The sequence below is a fragment of the Ceratotherium simum genome, chromosome 10 (assembly GCF_057802395.1).
Source record: "Ceratotherium simum simum isolate JZ-2026a chromosome 10, ASM5780239v1, whole genome shotgun sequence".
Taxonomy (NCBI): domain Eukaryota; kingdom Metazoa; phylum Chordata; class Mammalia; order Perissodactyla; family Rhinocerotidae; genus Ceratotherium; species Ceratotherium simum.
In genome coordinates this window covers 9,652,555-9,674,586 of record NC_141909.1, presented here as the reverse complement: position 1 = coordinate 9,674,586, position 22,032 = coordinate 9,652,555, and the positions used below count along the sequence as shown (strand labels likewise).

The following is a 22,032-nucleotide window of genomic DNA, read 5'->3' as shown; positions in this document are numbered from 1 at the left end:
CCTGTGAAGAATAGTTTTCATTGTTTAGGATTTTGCAGTTTCCAGAATTTTTACCTACCATATTCATTCAACAAATATATATTGTGTGCCTTTTATTTCCCCGTTTTCTAGATGAGGAAGCCAAGAAACACCAAGTAAATGTCTAAAATCTCAAGCTGATTATTGACAGGAGTAACTAAAATCAGGCTTCCAGACCCTAGTCCTGTCCAATATATTAACGTGACCTCGATTCATCAAGTATATAAACTATTTGTATACATCATGGTATATAAAGTATTTCTTAGAAGCAGTACCCACACTCCTAAGTTTATTTAACTTGACAATATAGCTTGATTTTGTTACCTATAATAACTTCTTGTTAAGGATATTTTCAGTGACCAGCGGAGTTTATACGTTCTCTGAAATGCAGCCCGGCATGCGTGTGTGCAGGTGACAGTTACCCTCAGCCTTCCTGTTCAGTCTGAGTAGGAAGGAATCCTGGTAATTTGATTCCTGCTTCCACAGCACTGCTGCACACATTCACAAACATGCTGGTGTGGTTGTCTGATTCTAAAAATGATGTTTCACACCCAGACAGGTGACATGAAAAAATACATGACCCCCGTGTCGTGGGACGTCCTAGCTGTGGAGTCTTAAATAACTCTTGGCATTGAAGTTAAAAAATGAATCGCTTTGCCCAAATAGTCTTCACTCACTTGCAGGAGTGGTTTAGGTTCACCCATCGCCTCCGTCTCTGTTCGTGAGACACTCACATGGAATAGTCTGCTGTTCTTCAGCCCCCTCATTTACGGGCGTTCCAATGAAATATAACCAGGGGCTCCGGAGCTGCAGCTGTTAGGATCCTAATCCTCTGCGAGGACTTGCTGCCAGTGTGTACAGTAGTCAACTGCGTGCTTTGGTGCTCACCTTTCGGGCGCTATCAGAGGTCTCAGCAGCAGAACAAAAGTTGTGGATGATACTTTTTAACCTTCTAGAAACTCAGCTAACTCATTTAGGTATGTCCAGACTTAACATTTAATAAATGTTGACCTTCAGGCAGACGTGTATAATAAAGATTGCTTTCTTTAATGGAAGAGAAGCTAAATTGGGAACATAACATGTGACCACTTTTGCTATTGCTTAGCCGTGTGACCTCAGGGCATAATTTAACCTTTGATTTTCCTTGTTTGTAAACTGTAGGGGAAATGATTTGTCTTCTAACTTACTGAGGCATACTGTAAAGAAAAATGTGGTTGTGGAAAGTGTTTTGGGATCCTTGGAATAAAGGAGTGCTATATAAATTCATGGTAGTATAGTGATTATTTATTATATGACCCCAAACTGAAATGTAAAACATCAAATCGTTGTTTTCCAGAGTTGGAATAGCAGCTTGTTTAAGCTTATTCGCATAATGTGTTCTATTTGAGAGGCATAAAATACTTTAATTTCTTCAATTTTAAATATGTTTGCCAAGATGGTATGGATTCTTTAAAGTGGAAGCTACTCAAAAGACCATTTGGTAGCTGGACGATTTGACACTGGGGACGTGTGAATGATGCATTGACTGGAACAAGTGAACTTCACATCTATTGCTATGGGAAGCTTTATTTCAGATTAATACTATGATTTTCACTACATTGAACAAAACCCAGTTTCTCCAGAGTTTTAATTGCCTCTTAAATGTTAGGGTTGCTATCTGACTAGTCAATATAAAGGTGATGCTTTCTTAGTGATAGCTGAGGTAGTCTCTGGTGAAGAACGTGTTTTCTTTCTCCAGTAACTTCTAAAATTTTTGACTCTGAAGGCTTTGTTTGAATTTTGATTGGTACTAGATAGATTATGTTTTGATGGTCATTCTTAAATCATGGTTTAGTAATATATGCTATTTTAATATAACTTTCTCTGCTATATTTTATGTTAAGCTTTATTCGGTAAAGATAAAACGACTTAACACCCATTTTGAATTAATTATTACCATTTGATATTTTAATGTGTTATTTGCCTAGTTCTCAAGAAATGATCAAGAAAACATCAATATATAGCCATCCATTATTTCATCGCTTAATGGATCAAGAAGCTCAAAAAGGTAAATTACTTTATGTTTCTTTATGTAATTTGGCCAATTCTAAGAAGAGAAACAACTAATAGAATATAAATGCTTACCTTTGCAGTGTTCACCCATGTCTTAAAGAGAGCTAGGACTTTCATCAATTGCATATTCTATTTTGGCTTATGTTTGCTAACTTGTAGATATTTCTAATAATGTTACTGCTCTATACCTACTGTCCTGATATGTAAGAGATAATTTTGACAGCAATAAGTTAAATATATAGACTTGCTAAATATTTAGAGGTTTTTTTTAATCTGCAAAAGTGGAATAAATTTTTTTCCCAAGTGCTATATACTAAATACATGATTGTGATTTCTAAGTTATTTCTTTTCAGGTAGGAAGATTGCAAGAGAGATAAAAATCGTTTTATGTAAAACTACAAGTTTTTATGCATGCTTGTATGAAAGATTATTTTTAAACTATAAAAGCATTTCAAGCCCGTTTTTATGGTCCCTCTGATGTATTAATTAGAGACAAATAAATAATGCAATTTGACCTCTTGGTGTAAGGAGAATTTAAGTTTGAATTCTACTACTAATGTAGTTTTTTGAAATTGACCCACTGTTTTTACATCGTCTTAAATATCAAGTGTGACTTTGCATAGATTACGTAATATAACTATCCTCATTGTCTTGAGATAAAAAGTGCAGACATAAACTCTGATATACACTAGAATTATTACTATGTTTTTGTAGAACAGGTGTAGTACAAATTTAATTATCTTGGCTGCTTTCTTTCTCTTTCTCCTTTATCTACACACTGTGGATGTTTTCTAAGGACTATAGTCCTGTTTTTTTTCCTTTTTTAGGCATACCAGGTGGCTTCTACCTAGGTGAGCATGTCTTTAGGCCAAGAGAGCTGGGTGTATGCCCAGTGTTGGCAGGCTATGAGGCTTAAACACACACGGTTTTACTGTAGCGATTTTTGCAAACCTAAACATTTAAAGTTGTAATCACTTAGAGAATCCAGCCATTTAGATGATTTGAATGAAGAAGCAATTTCGGTGCAGTTTATGAATAAGGTTTCATCATTATCATTACCATTAGTAACAATGCTTGGTTTCAACTGTGTGTACAATAATTTGGCAAATTACAAAGGAAATAGAAGAAGTTCAAGGTAAGGTTGAGACAGAACTAGTATTAAAATATTTTATAAAATGAACAAACACACCCTATAATCATCTATGTAGCCAATAAAAGCTTTAAAAATATGTTCACAGGCACAGTGCTAAGGGGATTAAGTGTGTGCTATTGGGGCAGAGTCAGATGGCATTTTGTTGGAAAGACTTCCACTAACCAGAAGAACACTCAGTTCTCAAGTACTGAAGGATACTGACTTTTCCTGTCCTAACTGTTTTATACTTAGTATCTTGTGCTAGAAAAGGATGGAGCAAACCTATAGCCCAGTTCTTCTATTTCAACACTGGCCTGAAGATCCAAGAATTATGGGATGTCACTTTGTTATACACAGATTAAAGTTAGGACTATGGTAGATACTAAAAATTGCTCTGTCTATGCTTTCTAATGCTACGTTATAATCTAAGTTGTCTAAAACCTCATCCTCATTAACTATTCCAAATATTTTATGTTGCTTACGTCTTTCCAACAGCCACTCTCCAGCTGTTTGCACTGGTAACAATGTGTTATAAAATAGTGGGGTATGCCTCAGGATCTACAGCCTTGTAGTAGGTTCATCCTAACTCAGGGGTCAGTGATTCCTGAGCACGACTCCCAAATTTGTCCCTCCAACTGCTTACTTGATGTCCTTCATAGTGCCTTGTGTTAGGTCCGCTCCTTCAAGAAGCAGATGCCAAAATGGTACTAGACATGCAAGAGATTTATTGGGAGAAATGTTTGTGGAGGACAAAAAGGAAGGAACAGAAGTAGGCAGGGAGAGCCTTCAGATCATGATGCAGGTCTGACACTTGTGAGAGGAGAGAGAGCAGGACAGGTTGGGAAGGAAGAGCCTCAGACTGCAACACAGTTCTGAGAAAGTCTTGGGCAGGCCGATAGGGAGTCCTCGAGCAAAACCTGCCCACTAGAGGAGTGTCCTCTATGGAATGGGAATGGGCTAGCTTTAGTAGGCAGCCCGAGGGAAGAAGCATGGCCTCTGAGAAGCCAAAGGGACAGCAGCTGGCACTGTTGGGCAGCTATGCTCTCTGCAGTAGATTCTCTTAATCTGAGCAGCGTACACCTGTGGCCAGCATGTCATACCACAGATTAATATGCATTAAAAACTAATTTTTCAGACCAGTTCTGATGGCCTAGTGGTTAAAGTTTGGCATGCTCCACTTTAGTGGCCTGGGTTTGGTTCCTGGGCGTGGAACCACACCACTTGTCTGTCAGTAGCCATGCTGTGGCGGCAGCTCACATAGAAAGACCTACAACTAGAATATACAGCTATGTACTAGGGCTTTGGGGAGGGAAAGAAGAAAAAAAGAGAGGAAGATTGGTAACAGTGTTAGCTCAGGGTGAATCTTTCCAAGCAAATAATAATAATAATAATAATAATAATTTTCCCTGGCAGATTTGCCCCTCCACCTATATTTTCTATCTCAGGTTATGGCAACACCATTTCCCTGGCTACCAGAAACCTGGAATCATCCTAGTCTTTCCTTTCTCCTCATACCCTTCATCATTACATCCCTTTGGTTTTACCTCCTACTGTGTTTCCCAATCTCCCACCCCATTTGCAGCATCAGTTGCCTTGATTCAGGTCTTTATTATTTCTTCTCGGGATAAAAAGAAGACTTCTTAGCATAAAGTGTTTTGTGTTTTATCTCATGCTATGACCCCCATTTACCCTATATCCTAGTCCTCAGAGTTTCCCAAGTTGACTTTTTTTTTTTTTTTTTGTGAGGAAGATCAGCCCTGAGCTAATATCCATGGCAATCCTCCTCTTTTTGCTAGGGAAGACTGGCCCTGGGCTAACAATCTGTGCCCATCTTCCTCCACTTTATATGGGATGCAGCCACAGCATGGCCTGACGAGTGGCGCCTCGGTGCACACCCGGGATCCGAACCCGGGCTGCCAGCAGCGGAGTGCATGCACTTAACTGCTATGCCACAGGGCCAGCCCTATTCAAGAGACTTTTTGCCAGTGGGCTTTTGAACATCTCATTTCCTATGTGTGGCGTGTCTTGCCCTCTCTTATTTGACTGACAAACTCATAATCATCAAGGCTCAGGTCACTCTTTCCAAAGCTCTCTGAGACGGGGAGCTTTCTCTTTCTATTTTTGAGTTAACTAGTTGAGTCTCTATTATAGTATTTATATTTATAGTCATAGTGCTCAGGTCTTCAATAACTGAGTGAATGAATGAATTAGCTATAACTGAGGCCTGTTGGCTGGACTTAAAATTTGCTCATTAATGATGATCTTGTATTTCTGGTCACCATTCAGTTGACTCTTTTCAGGACCAAGTCTAATGTATTACTTAGGTCCATGAAAATCTTTCACGAGGATTTTCATAAATCTTTACAGAGTTGGATTAATGGGTAATATGGCTTTTATAAGCAATATTGCCTTAATATGTGAAGAAGAAAGTTTGAGTAATTCTATTGTTGTTGAAGAAACATATCAAACTATAGTGAGTCAATATATTTAATATACTAGTTGCAATGCTATAGAGCATATAATTATTAATGTGAGAATCATTTACAACCCATTTTACATGTTTAAAAAGTAATATCTGCTAAATAAGACTGATATATTTCCACATATTGAATAAAAATAACCTCGTAAATATAACAATCTGCCTCAGATGTCTTCAAAACTCAGGTTTGAGGGTCGTTTGAAAGTCAATTGTTGCCTTTGAGGGGAGGTCTACCATTACTTCAAAAGCTCACAAATTCATGCTTGGCTCCTAGACCCAGTACTGCTGCCTTAGTTCAGACCCTGGCATCTTTTGTCTAGATTATTGCAACAGTCTTCTAATTAGCTTCTACCATAGCCTTCAGCTGCTGCTGCCCGGGGTAAGTTCTTAAATATCAAATCTGCCCACGTCAGTTCTTGTCCTAAGGATCTTGATTGGCTCCTCCTCACCTTGTACAACAAAGGTCAGCATTGCCCGCAGGTCTGATCCCAACCTGCTTCTTCAGGCCTGTTTTCTCCAGCACCCCAACATGCACCTCATACACCAGCTTCCCGGATCTTCTGATGGCTTCTGAGAGCTTGCCTCCCCACCTTGGCAGGTGTTTCATCTCCCTTGACATTAGTTCCTCCCTTCCCTGCCTGGCAGCCTTCCTTATCCCTCCAGCTCAGCTTAAATGTCTCCTCCTTGAGAATGCTTTTCTTGGTTTGACCAACCAGTGGTGCTTCCCATAGCCCTTAAGAAATATTTCTTTTATTGCACTTATCACACTTCATTGGCATTTGTTTAGTTATCTGTCCCCACTATGATCCTAGTAGCATATTTTGAGTACAACTAATTTTGTTTTTTTTTTATAATTTTTATTTATTTATTTTCCCCCCAAAGCCCCAGTAGATAGTTGTATGTCATAGTTGCACATTCTTCTAGTTGCTGTATGTGGGACGCAGCCTCAGCATGGCCAGAGAAGCAGTGCGTCGGTGCGCGCCCAGGATTCGAACCCCGGGCCGCCAGCATCGGAGCACACGCACTTAACCGCTAAGCCACGGGGCCAGCCCAAGTACAACTAATTTTGGTTCTTTTTTTTTCCCACTTGTATCCTGAGCAGTCTCAGTAAAAGATGAATGTTCTTTCTTCTTAAGTGTAGAATCATTTGATCCACTTGATTAAAGTTACAGCCTCTGTATATTCTTGAAACTAAGCAGACCTCTACACAAAAAATATTTGTGAAATCTTTTCAGGAATTAGGTTCAACATAAGGGCCCAAGACCTTGGCATTGCTGAAGCGTTAGGAATTCTATCTTTTAGGTTAGCCTGTGACCATTTACTAATCTGAAAATATCTTGACATCTCTTTTTTTTTAATCTCTAGGTATTTCTGAGAAGCACATGACATTCTTCTTTGAATAGAAGATTCAGTTGAATGACAGGCTCTTTCATTTAGTAGAGGGGTTTTCACTTTAAATTTTGCTGATGGGTTTTCATGACAGCCCTCAAATGGAAGCTTAAATTCACTTGTGATAGCTATTAAAGAATTTTTTTTTTTGGTGTATCTCTGTGCTCTGACCCTTCTATTTATTATTGTTGTTATTGACCTTAAAAGTATAAAAGAGAAGTATATGGACAGAGGCTCTATTTTTGAAGCCTTACTGCAATCCAGCCTCAGAAGTCAATTCACTGTTGAATTCTTCTCTTAACGAAAATCATCATCATAATGTGACAGAATCTTGCTAATTTTCACTTCATACTTGAAACCCCTTTAATTCTCAGGAGAACAAGAGATTCTTCTGGTAGGTTTTATTCACCATCAGCAAAGATTTAATAGTAGGAAAATGGTGCTAAGACTTTTTTGCATCAAAAAGCATTAAAATAGATAAGCTCAAGATAGCAACATAATTGTAATACTGTCTTGATTATGTTTTATTTACAATCTGTTTTAATATTTATGTTTCAATATTAAGTTCATTAATAAAATAATACTCTAAGATTATAGTAGATAGCTTTTATCTAAAGGTACAGATATTGGAAGTTTTCTGCTTTCATATAGGGACACCAAGATTCAACATTTTGGGAAACATTACCTGGTTTTAGTTATTTGTCTTGGGGCCTAAGTGCTAGATAACAAGAAGAGAATATGTGTGGAAAAATTATTCTTCAGAAATGTAAATTAGAATTCCGTTGTATGATAATGCTATTAATTTTTGGAGGAAATTGTTCTTCAAATCTTAGCTAAAAACTGAAGAACGTCTACTAATTCATTAGTCTTCTCAAGATTCAATGCCATATTCAACAAATAATGAACATGCACTCTGAGGGACACGTTCTTTGTACATTATGTTTGGAGCATAGACTTCTCCCTTTTGTTACAGCAAGGCTACGTTACGGATGCCCTTACAATCGTGCAGCCCCTTCCATTAGAGTCCAGTTAAGAGATTCTTGTCATCAACCATGAAATGGGTGGTGATAGTGCTAAACTTAATATTAAACATGGCTTTTGATTTAAATAAATAACTAGTATTAAAATTGTTAGTTCAAAATATTTATATGGAAGTTAATGCTGAAAAATAGCAGTCAAAGTTTTAAGATGGAAATTATTGCTTGTGCGTGCATATTTGCTTTTAAAATCCCACATATTACATCTCGATAAGTTATTTTAAGCAGCCATGTTCGTATATTTTGGCTTCCTTGTATAAATTATGCTAATTTTCATGAGTGTTACTGCTTATGGAATGACTGTGATATTCATATGTATTTATATGCAAAAGAGAATATTAATGTAAAACATTGTCAATCAACTTTTATTCAACCTGATAATGTTTTCTATATGATACATGGTTATCCTAAGTATATAACTAATTTTGAATTACCATATATGATGGGTAGAGTTGTGCATTTTTAGAGTGTATTTGCAATTTATAGTGGTTATTGTTGTTTCATGAAATCTCTTTGAAGATACTTTATTTTGGAGGAGGTGTAATTTTCAATTATAATAATATACTCACATATATATTTTTAAATCTTATTTCCTTATAAAGGTAAAGATGTGGTCATTCTTAAAACAATGACTAGCTCTGTTCATTTAGAAAGACAGTTAAAAAAGCAGGAATCACTTGTTATTACACTGCAGTTATTAGGACCACAGCACTACCTGGTCAACTAACCTTTAAAAGAGAGTGCAAAGTCAGAGATGTCAGTTTGTAGCAGTAAATATTCACTGGCAAAGTTTTTATGTCAAAGACTGGAACTTTAGGAGATGCTCCTGGGATTTAGTGTACTGGAACATCTATTAATCCCTGACACCTTAGGTGGCTTGTCAAAGAAGTACCACATTTACAAGGGGTATGTGAGGAGGCCCAAGAGAGCACATTCTGCTAAAGGTCAAGGAAGCAATTAAGGTTCCCTGCTTTTCTCTTAAGAACTTCCATAGCAAACGCAACCCCCACCCCCATCTTAGTAAGGTAAGTGAATATAGTGAAATGAAAGTTAAAGTTCAAGTAAAACATATTACCAATATTATTTGGTTCTCAGAGCTCTTCCTGAATATGCATGCATGCCATTGTTTAAGGAGAAATACAGTGAAAAATATTAGAAGAGGTGGCTCTTGGTGAAGAATATCAGTTTTTCATCTCTGTTTTCTCTGCATCTCTGCCAAGGGTCAATGTTTGTGGTGGGGGTAGAGTGGGTTGGTAGATTGGGCCCTTCCCATGGCATGTAGTGAAGTTGGACTTCTGGGGAATACTTGGTTCTCTCTGGATCCTGAGCAGGACTCTATTGAGGGATCACAGAATTTAGCACAGGAAATCATCTTGGCTGAAAGTCCCTGCTGGGATTGTGGCCTCCGAGGGAAGTTTCAACAGTGGCAAACTTAATCTACCTCTGTCTTGCTATTGTACTCCCTGAATACTAGGGAATGATGTTACCGGAGCTCATAGGACAGAGTTCGGCAACATCTTCCCTTAGGACTGGACTCAAGACCCTCTTGCGCTCATTCTTGCCACAATACCATGGAGAAATTTTAAAGTCTGAGGCCTTCACTTACTCCTGAGTCCAGAATTTTTAAGACTGGTACTGGACTCTTAATTTTTTTTCTTTACATATTTTCCCCTTCCTTAAAATTTTAGGACACATTTTAAAAATGAAAGGTTGCTCATCTTACTTTTAGGAAGAATAGATTTAAAAAATTGCTGGTGTCAGATTTTGGCTTAGTATTAAGAAGAATTTTCAATAATCGAATTTTCTAATTGCAGAATGGGCACCTTGTGTAGTAGCACATTTACCCTCATTGGAAAGAGGTTGAACAAGTCAGGCATGTAGTTTATGCCCAACGTGAACTTGAGGTTCCCAAACTAAGTGCAAGGTTAGGCTAGAAGGCATCTAAGGTGTTTTCCATCTTGACTTTCTAGGATTCTATGACATTTTATTTTATTTAATTAATTAATTAATTTAGTTTTGGGGAAGATTGGCCCTGAGCTAACATCTGTTGCCAATCTTCCTCTTTTCTTCTTTTTTCTCCCTGAAGCCCCCAGTACATAGTTGTATATGCTAGTTGTAGGTCCTTCTAGTTCTTCTATGTGGGATGCTGCCTCAGCATGGCTTGATAAGCGGTGAGTAGGTCCACGCCCAGGATCCAAACCGGTGAATCCTGGGGCGCTGAAGCGGAATGCATGAACTTAACTACTGCACCACCAGGCCGGCTCGACATTTTATTTTTGAGTGTTATATCTGTTTTAAAAGTCTGAATAACTGCAAATTTGGAAAATGTTAAAGTTTTTAACTTTTGAGATTTGGGAAATAAATTTCCTAAGAGGAACTTGTCTTCTATGAAGACAGGAATGAGAAATTTTTGTACTTCCCCCAGATTTCCTGGAAATACGTTTATTTGTTGTTTATTTACTTACTTATTTTTGGATCTCAGGACATAGGTGTGAGTGAATCATACCTATCAGGTCATGGTGCACTCTCATCATGCAAGACACAGCTCTTGTATGTATATCTGTCTGTTTCATTCATTCATTCCTCTTTTACCCTTTTCCTACTTCCTTTTCCTTTCCCCGCTTCCTCTTGGCAACCATTTTAGTGTGTTTGATGTTTATCTTTCTGTTTATATGTGTTTTCATAAAGCACGTACAGTTTTGTGTGCAGTGTTTTAATTTAAATAATTGATATCATGTTGTAGATATCATTATACAGTCAAGTGTCGCTTAACGACAGGGATACATTCTGAGAAATGTATCTTTAGGCGATTTTGCCATTGTGTGAACATCGTAGAGTGTACTTACACAAACCTAGATGGTATAGCCTACTACACACCTAGGCTAAATGGTATTAATCATATGGGACCACTGTTGTATATGCATTCTGTTGTTGATCGAAACATCGTTGTGTGGTGCATGACTGTATAGTTTTTTCTACCCTGTAGTATCCATGTTGCTAGGCATTGATCTAGTCTGGGCTTCGAACTATAGCATGGTGCTCCAAGGTATGTAGCTACCACATCGCCCTAGTGATGGACATCAGATTGCTTCTCCCTACCACCATTACCACCACTACCAATGTTGTGATACATATTTTCATACATATCCACTTAAGGACTTGTGTGGAAATTTTTGGAGGGGCTGTATACACAGGAGCAGGATTGCTGGGTCATAGGATATTTGTATATTTAGTTTAACAAAATACCATAAGATTACTTTGCAAAATGAATGCAGCATTCTATATTCTCACCAGTGGTCCCTGAGGTTCTGCTGTCCTCACAAGCCCACCATCACTCAGCATTGTCCAGCTTTCTGATTTTTGTCAGGTGAATGGGTGTAGAGGGACACCTTGTTGTTTTAATTTGTGTATATCTGAGTTTGAATGTCCTTATATTGCTTTGTGGCTTTTTTGGTTTCTTCTGTAATCTGCCAGTTTATATCCTTTGCTTGTTTTTAAATGTGGTTGCTATCCTTTTCCTTGTTAATTTGGAGATTATACAAATTTCTTATATATTCTAGAAATTAGTGCCTTTTCAGTCGCAGACATTATAGAGTATCTTCTCTCATTTCTCATCTTTTAATCTTGTCCATTATGTCCTTCATCGAATAGAAATCTTCGCTTTTGATATAAGGATCTTCATCACTTTTGTGTTTTGCAGGTTTTAAGAAATTTTTCTCCTCCTCAATTTCACAAAATATCCTCCTATACTATTTACTATTACATTTATTTTTGTTTGCTTTTCTCATTTAGGTCTTTAATCCATCTGGAATCCACCTTTATAAAAAATATTACATAGAGGTCCAGTTTTATTTTTCTCCATATAATGTGCCAGCTTACCCATCCCCTCTATGTACACGGGTCTGTCTCTGAGATCCCTGTTTTGCCTATTGGTCCATTTATCTCTTGCACCAACACCATACTGTTTTTGTTACCATGGCTTTGTGGGTGTATCTAAATATCTAATAGAGCAAATCCCTTCCCACCTTGTTCTTCTTTTGCAAAGTTGACTTTTCATGGATGTTTACTCTTCCCTATAAATTTTGGAGCGAGTAGATCAAGTTTCTCAAAAAACCTAATTGGAGTTATGGTTGATATTGTATTGAATATATGACATCTTGATAGTATTGTTACCCCATTTAAGTGTATAGAATCTCTCTCCATTTATTCATATCGTCGTTTATATCTTATACTGAAAAGTATTTCAAATACTTTCAAACTAGTAAGTATGAAGCTGAGATTGCTGAATGTAATTACAGCCTTGAGGTGTGTACAAGAGTATTTCTCTTGTACAAGTGTGTACAAGAGAAATACATGCTTAGGATGGCAGACATTTAACGTTATGTGCTCTGGATGTAAGCCAAGATTCTGTTCTACATGAGAAATCAAGAATTGCAGGCCTACATGCTTTTATTGGTCAAGTTTTCTCCGAGGCAGGACTTTGCCCAGCTCAGCTGCCATAGGCGGGCTGACCTATTAAGGCACAGCTACCCCTCCTCTAGGAAACAATGTGGCCCGATCAATGCATTAGGCTGCTAATCAGAAGAGCAGCTTCTCCTCTCTTATAAGGAGGAGCTAGTAAGGGGACTAGAAAAGGAGGAGAACATGGGAAAAGGGGCCAGAATGTTGTAATAAATGATTTCATCTATTCTCTGATCACTCCCCAACTGGGGCTATTCAAAGATGCCTTCTTCATCCTCAGCTCCCAGTCCTTTTTTTGGAGTGACAATCTTACTTGCTTAGTTCACAATGATGTCACCTTTCTGTAGTACATATCTCTAATCTACAATTTAGCTGTCACCTCAGTGTATAGACACATGGACTCCATAATTATCTAAATTCTCTCTTTTGTTCTATTACTCATCAAGTCCTATTGGTTTTGCCTCCTAATATCTTTGGTTTTGTCTCCTTTTCTCCATCTCTACTGTATTGAGTCAGGTACCTTTGTACTCACCTGGATTATGACTGGTAAATTTTATAAATGGAATTCTAGTTTCTGGTCTGAATGATGATGATGACAATGGTGATGATGACGATGATGATGACAATGATGGCAACAACAGCAATAATGATCATGACTATCGCTACTAATTGTCATTGAGCCCTTACTTTGTAGTAAACATTGAGTCACTGCTTTTTATGATTATGTCATTTAATCCTTATAATAACTCTATGAGGTCTGGGTAATATTATTATCATTGATTTAAAGTTAAGGAAACTGAAGCTCAGAGAGGTTAAGCATCTTGCCCCTTAAGGGGCAGAGTTGGGATTTGAATCCAGACTTGTTAGAGAGAAAGCCTTTGTTGTCATTGTTCCTCCTTTTGGAGTCTTTTTGCATAATTTTCTCTTCCTTATCATGTATATCTCAGTTCAGCACCACCTTTTCAGAGAGATCTTACCAGACCAAGCCCTCATCAGTCACTCTCCATTACATCACTATTTAATTCCTTCATGGCCTTGACCACTCTCTGAAATCATTTTTGTTTGCTAGAATATAAGCTACATAACAGTGAAGATACTGTCTGTCTTGTTCATTGCTGTACCTCAAGCACCCAGGCCAATGATGGCATAGTAGCCCTTAGTCAGTATTTATTGAATAAATGAATGACTTACCCTTAATTACTACACGATATTTCCTTCAGTCAGTTCTCCACATCATTACCAAATCCACTCATATCACTTTCCTGCTTAGAGTTCTTCACTGACACCTCCATTACCTACAACAGGAAACCAAAACTCCACGGCATTATGTGTAAGTGATGCTTAGTTCATATTTGCCTGCTTCGTCTCATCTGTCACTCACTTCCCACAATTGAACTATTTAGCATTATCTATATTATGTATTGTATATTATACTAGTATATATTATATACCATTATATATAACAAAAGCACACACAATATAATAAATAATAATACAGAATATCCCTGATGTCACATTCTTTCATGGACCTACACCTATGCAAGTGCTCCTCCTTCTCCTGGACTTTGTTTTCCTCCGTTATACCCTTGTTATCTTTCAAATCTCTGCTTAAAGATACCCTCTCTGTGAACTTTTCTATGATTTCCACAGGCTGACCTGGGGTTCCTTTTTCTGTGTTTCATTGAGCATTCCTTTCACCTCCATTTTAGCAATTGTTGTATAACACTGTAATTTTCCGTTGGCCTGTCTCTCTCTGCATATCTGTAAGCTTCACCAGCACAAGGACTGTATATTTGAATTTTTTTATTCCCAGTCATTAGACAGTGTGTAGACTATAGTAAGTACTCAGTGACTCTTTGTTGAATAAATGAATGAATCCCCTAGCCTGTCATTTGGAGCATGTCTTTTCTGCTTACTGAGAAATCTTACCCCCATTCATTCACTTCCCTTCCAAAGTCTGATATCTCTCTCTTGCCACTGGCTTCCTTTCGTCTGCTACACGTACTTTCTCTCCTACATTTCCTTTGCACACTGTATCTCTCTGACAGCTCTTCTTCATATGATGGCATATAGTTATTTCATTGATTCATAGAAATTCAGTTGTACAGTGGTCCTAGTCCAGTTAGACCAAACATCAATCTGATGTATCCTTAATATCCTGAAAGAGTAGTCATTTGGTTTCTGTTTGATAACTTCTGGGGATTAATTGCTTACTGCTTTCTGAGGCAAGCCATTCCATTTTTGAAAAGGTGTGACTTTTAGAAAAATATAAAAAATCTGCCTTATTGTAACTTTTCCCCATGGTTTCAGATTCTGCTTTCTGGGAACACACACACACACACACACACTCATATTTTTATCTCTTCTATTGGCCAGTCCTTCAAATTTGTGAAAATTCTTGTGTTCCCTCAGGTCGTTTCTTTGTTATGATGAAAATGCTGATCTCCCCAAACTGTCCTTGTATGGCTGAGTTTCAAGATTTCTCACCTCCCTGTTGCTCCAGTTTCTCAATCACCTTCTACAGTGGGGCTTTCCACACTGAGCACAGGGCTACAATTGTGGCCTGACTAGTATCAAATAGAAGAGAGCCTTTACCTTCTTCCTTTTGGAAATTATATTGTTAATATGACCTGGGTGTAATAGCTTTTTTGATAGTTATTTATACTTTTGACTCATATTCAGCTTTTGGCCAATTACATCTATGTATCTTTCCCTCTCCAAAAATAGTGCAGCCTCAATGTGGTCTTTACATTTGTCTTTATTAACTGTCATATCGTTAAGTCCAATCCACTGGTATAGCCCATCAAGATATTTTGTATCACAGTTATCTAGCATAATTCCCCATCACATTCATATCATATGAGAATTTGATCACACTCTTAATATAATCGAAAAAACCAGTAACAAAGTGTTGATCAGGGCAAAGCTGAGAATATACCATTTATTAGAAGGTCTATACAGGTGGGCATCAAAGCCAAGTGCTTTGGGGGCACTATGGAAACTAACTTGCATCCAATCCAGAGTTTCCTCATGGGGATGTCATGAGATACCACCTGTATTACTGAAGTTCAGATAAATTGTGTCTATGCATTTCTGGTTTTCCTGAGGGCAGGAACCATGGGGGCAGAACCATGTCTGGCCAACTGCAGTCTTCCCATCATCTGGCACTGAGCCTGGCACAGAGCAGGACCTCAGTACAGTTTTGTCGAGTAGGTAAATGGAATAACCAAGGAACAAAGGTTCTTCTGGCTTAACTTTTAAAAATGAATCTTTGCTGTCTCATCTCTTCCTCTTTAATGAATTACAAACTGTTTTTCCTTTTCTTGGCTTTTGTAACCCTATTCCTTCCTTATACTTGAAGTTCAATCTTTGTTCTCTGTCTTCTCTTCTGAAGAGAACTAAGCTGCATTCATTAGTGCTGGGGTTGGGGAAGTGGCAAAGAGCAGAGACAAGAATTGATGGATCCATGGGTTTGAAGGATGGGTGTAAGAAATAAAATTTCTCTAGCAGTGCAAATTGTATTTTAGATTAAAGGTTAAACCTTAAGACACTTACTTTATGAAGCTGTCTCTGGTAACCTCTGCCACAGTGATTTCCCCTTTTTTATTTAATTCAAGAACTTTCAAGTCTGTACCACACAATCCAACATTTCAATTACATTGTCAGCTTGTTTTATCATTCAGTTTCATGACCAAAATATAATACCAGCTATAATAATAATAATAATAATTGTAATTATTGTAATAATGATTGTAATTATTATTATCATTTATTGAGCTGTATGTAATTGTAGACAAGGTGCTAAACACTTTACATACATTATCTTTTTTAAATCTCCCACCACTATTTGATGTATGTTCTTTTATGTTTCATATTTTACAAATAAGGAAATGGAGCCTTAGAAAGAGATGTATATCTTCCTCCATAACTAGTTTGTAAATTCTTAGAGACAATTAGTTTTTTAAAAATTACTCATAGCTTTTTAAGAGTTTAGAGATGGGGCTTTGGAGCAACTGAAAAAGGAGCTCAAATTTTGGTTCCATTACTTACAGGTTGCATGAGCTTGGTCAAGTTAATAAAGCCCTCTGAATCTTAGTTTTGTTATCTGTAAAAGTGCAAATAATAATGCCTCACTCACAAGATTTGTTGCAGTAATTACATGAAATATCATATACAATGTATTTAACATGGTCTGGCATGTTAAATATATGCTCAGTAATAGATAGTTAATGTTGCTTATTAACCTTATGCAATGTTGCAGATGTTAAGATGCATGATTTGCCCCAAAATAATAATATAAAAATAAGTGATAATAAAATAATACAAGGGCATATTGTTGGGTGGTATTAAATACCTTTTATCTGAATAAAGGCAGGTCATAAAGGATGTACTACTATATGTTATTGAAATAACTGGAATTGCACTGTGTAGGCAATATGAATAGTTGACATCTTATATTCCATCACCAATCCTTGCTCTTGTTCTAGATGAATAGATTGGTAGCCCTTCAAATATACTGCTTTTAAAAAAGTATATCAATTAGTATTTGTTTCGCGTAGCCTTGCAGAAATGAATAGTGGTGATGTCAACTTCAGTGAAAATCGGAGGGATGTTGCCACCCCGATATATGAAATGTTAGCTTATATTGTGAGTTATTTTCAAATAGTTTACCTCGCTATTGCATTTCCCCTAAAGTCAATGAACATTGAAAAGTAACCTATGCTAGGTAGGAATGCTACATTTGCATCAGGTTCTTCTCCTTTGTCATGGTTTTACTAACACAACCACAACCATTGCCTTTTTCTTTTCCTTCCAGAGAACAGAGAAGATGATGATGACAAGGAAGTGGTTGCACAGATCATGGCAAGATGTTTTGTTCCAACTTTAATAACAACCGCCTCCTGGGAGGGATTTCATTTTGTGGGTCAAGAGATTCGGATTACTGAAGCCACGGATTGTTATGGTGCCGTTGTTTGGCCATCGGTATAATTTCATACAAAATTTGCTACATCTCAATGATTTTTCAGCTGGTTTTGCTTATTATTATGTACTATTTGGAGGAAGAAAATAGGTTCCATAGTTCTATTTTGCGACCTCAAACAACACTAAAATTTAGAAATCATGAAATTGGGAAAATGCTTCCACCTATTAATTCTATTTCTGACTCGTAGGGTTAATAAAGAGTGTTGTTTACACCTTCAGTTTTTTGTGACTGTAAGAGTTTAGAATAGGGAACATTTTTATTTCCCATTTAGCTGACTCCATTTGAGTTAAACAATTATAATAAAATCTGTATCAGTCTCAACATGCAGAATATTCTGAAAGGCCACCACTCCTTTACGATTGTCCCATGAAGGGTGCAGATCCCTCACCACAGTCAGCCCCAATTCCACACACTTCTTTGAAATGACTATTACTGTTAAGACTTGCTTTCTTTAAAGATAATCAAACCTAAGCAACTGAACTCCATATTTTTAGTTATGTTTTCTTTCCAACGAGCCCCAAGGACTTTTTTTTTTTTTTTTTGTGAGGAAGATCAGCCCTGAGCTAACATGCATGCTAATCCTCCTCTTTTTGCTGAGGAAGACCGGCTCTGAGCTAACATCTGTTGCCAATCCTTCTCCTTTTTTTCCCCCCCAAAGCCCCGGTAGATAGTTGTATGTCATAATTGCACATCCTTCTAGTTGCTATACATGGAACACGGCCTCAGCATAGCCGGACAAGCCGTGCGTCAGTGTGCACCTGGGATCCGAACCTGGGCTGCCAGTAGCGGACCACGTGCAGTTAACCACTAAGCTACTGGGCTGGCCCCCCAACGACTTTTTCTAGCCTAAATGTCGAACCTATCAGAGGATGTACTTGTGTTGATAATTTTCTGTAGTGATTTGTATGTATACACACATATACTCTTGGGGCACCCATGCATGTCACAGCATTAGTGAAATGTTTATCTAATAGAGCTTAATTTTGCCTTCTGTTAGTATTTGCCAAGCACCACGTTTTTCTTTTTTTAAACTTTCATAGGCCCTTGTTCTATGCTATTTTCTGGAAACAAATGTAAAGCAGTATAATATGGTTGACAAAAATGTGATTGAAATTGGAGCTGGAACAGGACTGGTCTCTATCGTGGCAAGTTTACTTGGTAAGTAGGTATTTTTGATTGAATGGGGTCAGAGAATTTAATGATCCAATATCATTAATTGCTTTTACTATCCAGTTTACTATGACCTGGGCCTATTTTTAACTCCTTAATTGTTTGAATGGGCTTCATCAAGAAACTCTACCAATTTTAAAGTCACCTTACTGATTTCTTTCAGAATTTTCTGTGAAGGTGTATGAATTCTTCTCAGAGAGTGCTAAGTCACCATGTATTCTAACTGGGAAGTGCACTTAAGCATCCTGGCTGCTAGAGCAGATGTGTGAAAACCTAGGCATAGGCATAATCTACTGCTGCTGACTCTGATGTTCTTTATTTAAATTTTAGCCCTACTGCAATGTTCCCGTGTAGCGGTATATTCCTTTTGGGTTTTGAAGTCCTATGCTTTTATGAAAAAGCATTCTTAGAATACAGAAGGAGTATTAGAAATCACATAGAAACCACGTCTGCTTCTAATTTTAGGTGTTTGCCTTTGAATTTATTTTTTTTAGTTCATTTCCTTTCTTCTTTTGCAAACCCTTGTTCTCTCACTAGCATCTTCTTTTCCAACTAAATGTGTGATGATCTCTATGTATGCCTAAGCCTGCTCCAGTTCAATCTTTTGTTGTTGTTATCTCTTTCATTGCCTTAATTTAGCTGCCTTCTCTGATGTGTGCTACCCAAATCTGTCTTGATTTCCTTGATCTTCAGAAGTGCACACCTGCCACTGTAAAATCTTGAAAGGAATGCAAGGTTTAGCAATTTACAACTTTCTAAATGCTGGAGAAATGTAGGACCCCTGACGTCCTCCCTAAATAGTTTTTAAAGAAATTGGTTGTCCTGATATTACTTTCCAAAGTCACCATTCCATTTAGTGTGGAGAGAGTCAGGCACTATTGGATTTATACCTGAAGGCTTCTTGATCTAGGAGCAGAGTTTGTGCTTTGGGAAATCATTTGTTTCATTAAAAAGAATTCATCTTGGGGCGAGCCCCGTGGCTTAGCGGTTAAGTGCGAGCACTCCGCTACTGACAGCCTGAGTTCGGATCCCGGGCGCGCACCGACACACCGCTTGTCTGGCCATGCTGAGTGGGCATCACATGTACAGCAACTAGAAGGATGTGCAGCCATGACATACAACTATCTACTGGGGCTTTGGGGAGAAAAAGGGGAAAAAAAGGAGGAGGATTGGCAATAGATGTTAGCTCAGGGCCAGTCTTCCTCAGCAAAAAGAGGATGATTGGCATGGATGTTAGCTCAGGGCTGATCTTCCTCACAAAAAAAAAAAATTGATCTTTTCAGTCTGCTTGCATAACTTGACACAAATGTCAAGACATGGAAGCTTTGTTTGGTCGGTATTCTAAAAGTGGTGGTGTGTGCTTCTCTAGATGCAAAAATCTTAATAGTCAGATAGTTTATATTCACTATGGGCGTGGGGTATTCTTTATCTTGGGATTTTAAAAAGATTTGTTGAAAATGATAGACCCACCCACACTAGCATGTAAAGAGTCATATTTCTGTGATTCTACCAATGACATGCATATTTTCCTCCTATTTTAATATTTCCCACAAAATACAATCAATGGCCAGAGAAACTTGCCATCATGGCTAAGGAATGGGTTCTAAAGTGATGTGGGCTGAACTAGACTTCTCTTCCAGTTCTGTTTTCCCATTCCTTACCCGAGTCTGTTCCTGTCTGATGATGTGGAATTGGCCAGTCCTAAATTTATTTACACATTATCTTCAGGCTCTGCTACTGCTCAAAATTCACTTTAAGGGGCAAATTTCACTGGTTATTGGTTTCTACAATTTTGCCCCTTCCAATTTCTTCCTGAAAATGACCATCACTATTCATTTTTAATTCAGAAATTATTTATATCTTTTTTATCTGGGCATTCTGTCCTGCATCTAAGATCTTTGGCTGGATGAGTACTGTATACATGTTGTGAATAGGTTTTAAACAGCTTTTGATGAGAAGATTTATACTTATTATGGGGTCAAGCTGAAAACTTGGGCATAAACATGGATGTCACGATACTTCCAACATAATGCCATTGAAAAGGTTTTTTTTTCCTCCCTCCACTTCTCACACTTAAGCACTTCCTGTTCAATGATAAGATGCCCAATGTTATATATACTCATTCAGCCTTACATGACTGGGGCTCAGAATTCTTTTAGGGAAGAACTTGTTCATCTTTCAACCATGACTTCTGGTTGTTACAACAAGGGTACCAAATATTTTGAATTTCCTTTTCTCTTGATTATTTTTCTCCTAGCATAACTGGGTAAATAGAAAATAACAACAGCAACAATAACAAAACAAAAAACCAAGAGAAAAGAAAAATGCAACAGAGTACAAAAGTACATGGGAATCTAATTATTTTTAAGGGGTGGTATAAAGCTGCCTTAGCGTCCAGTTTGAAGGGGATTTCTGTCCTGTGTGTACTGACCGGTCTTTTCCTTAGGGCTAGCAATTGTGCAGAATTGCAAATGCATGTTGGCTTAAAACCTAATTGCTTTACCTAATTCCATGAGGGTTATTTTTCCTACTGTCCTTTGTTTCACAGGTGCACATGTGACTGCCACAGATTTACCTGAATTACTTGGAAACCTGCAATATAATATTTCCCGAAACACCAAAATGAAATGTAGGCATTTGCCTCAAGTTAAAGAACTCTCCTGGGGTGTAGCTTTAGACAAGAACTTCCCCAGGTCTTCCAACAATTTCGACTATATCCTGGCAGCCGATGTTGTCTATGCTCATCCTTTCCTGGAGGAACTCCTCATTACCTTTGACCATCTGTGCAAAGAAACTACCGTCATCTTCTGGGTCATGAAATTCAGGTTGGAGAAAGAAAATAAATTTGTAGATAGATTTAAGGAGTTGTTTGACCTGGAGGAGATTTCTAGTTTCCCTAGTCTGAATATTAAGTTGTATAAAGCTATGAAGAAAAATCAGAGGAGTGCAGGATATCCTCAAAGGGAGGCTTGGAAAACTAAGGCAGTTTCTAGTAGATTATCCCTTTAAGGAAGACTCTGGATAATCTGACATAGCACTGACTTTCCACAGGGGAAACACACACACACACACACACACACACACACACACACACACACACACACTTGCCACACCCCAGACAGGGATTTTCCCAGATATAGCACATGAGTCTGGAGGATGGCAAAGTCATACTATGTGGTCTTTGATTAGGACAATGTCTGCTCTCCTTATCCCTCTATAGCACCATTTATTATTATGATCATTTTAATAAATGGTACAATTATTGTTATTTTTAATGTATAACTGTAGAATGGTGGTTTTAAATAATGAT

At 37.7% G+C, this 22,032-nt stretch overlaps 1 protein-coding gene across 1 annotated transcript; it reads left to right on the top strand.

Moving 5' to 3' along the window:
* The first annotated feature begins 1,989 nt into the window (after nucleotides 1-1,989).
* LOC101400504 (methyltransferase-like protein 21E) lies at nucleotides 1,990-21,731 on the top strand. Its single transcript, XM_087435758.1, has 5 exons — nucleotides 1,990-2,065; nucleotides 2,898-2,921; nucleotides 17,385-17,551; nucleotides 18,593-18,710; nucleotides 21,271-21,731. The coding sequence occupies exons 1-5, from the start codon at nucleotides 1,996-1,998 to the stop codon at nucleotides 21,729-21,731; spliced, it is 840 nt and encodes a 279-aa protein (XP_087291884.1). The 5' UTR covers nucleotides 1,990-1,995.
* The last annotated feature ends 301 nt before the right edge of the window (nucleotides 21,732-22,032 follow it).

Bases quoted from the DNA above. Each gene is read 5' to 3' on its own strand.
- LOC101400504 (XM_087435758.1), top strand. From the start codon at position 1,996: ATGATCAAGAAAACATCAATATATAGCCATCCATTATTTCATCGCTTA. The intron at 2,066-2,897 runs GTAAATTACTTT...TTCCTTTTTTAG, and splicing joins GGATCAAGAAGCTCAAAAAG to GCATACCAGGTGGCTTCTAC. The intron at 18,711-21,270 runs GTAAGTAGGTAT...TTTGTTTCACAG, and splicing joins TATCGTGGCAAGTTTACTTG to GTGCACATGTGACTGCCACA.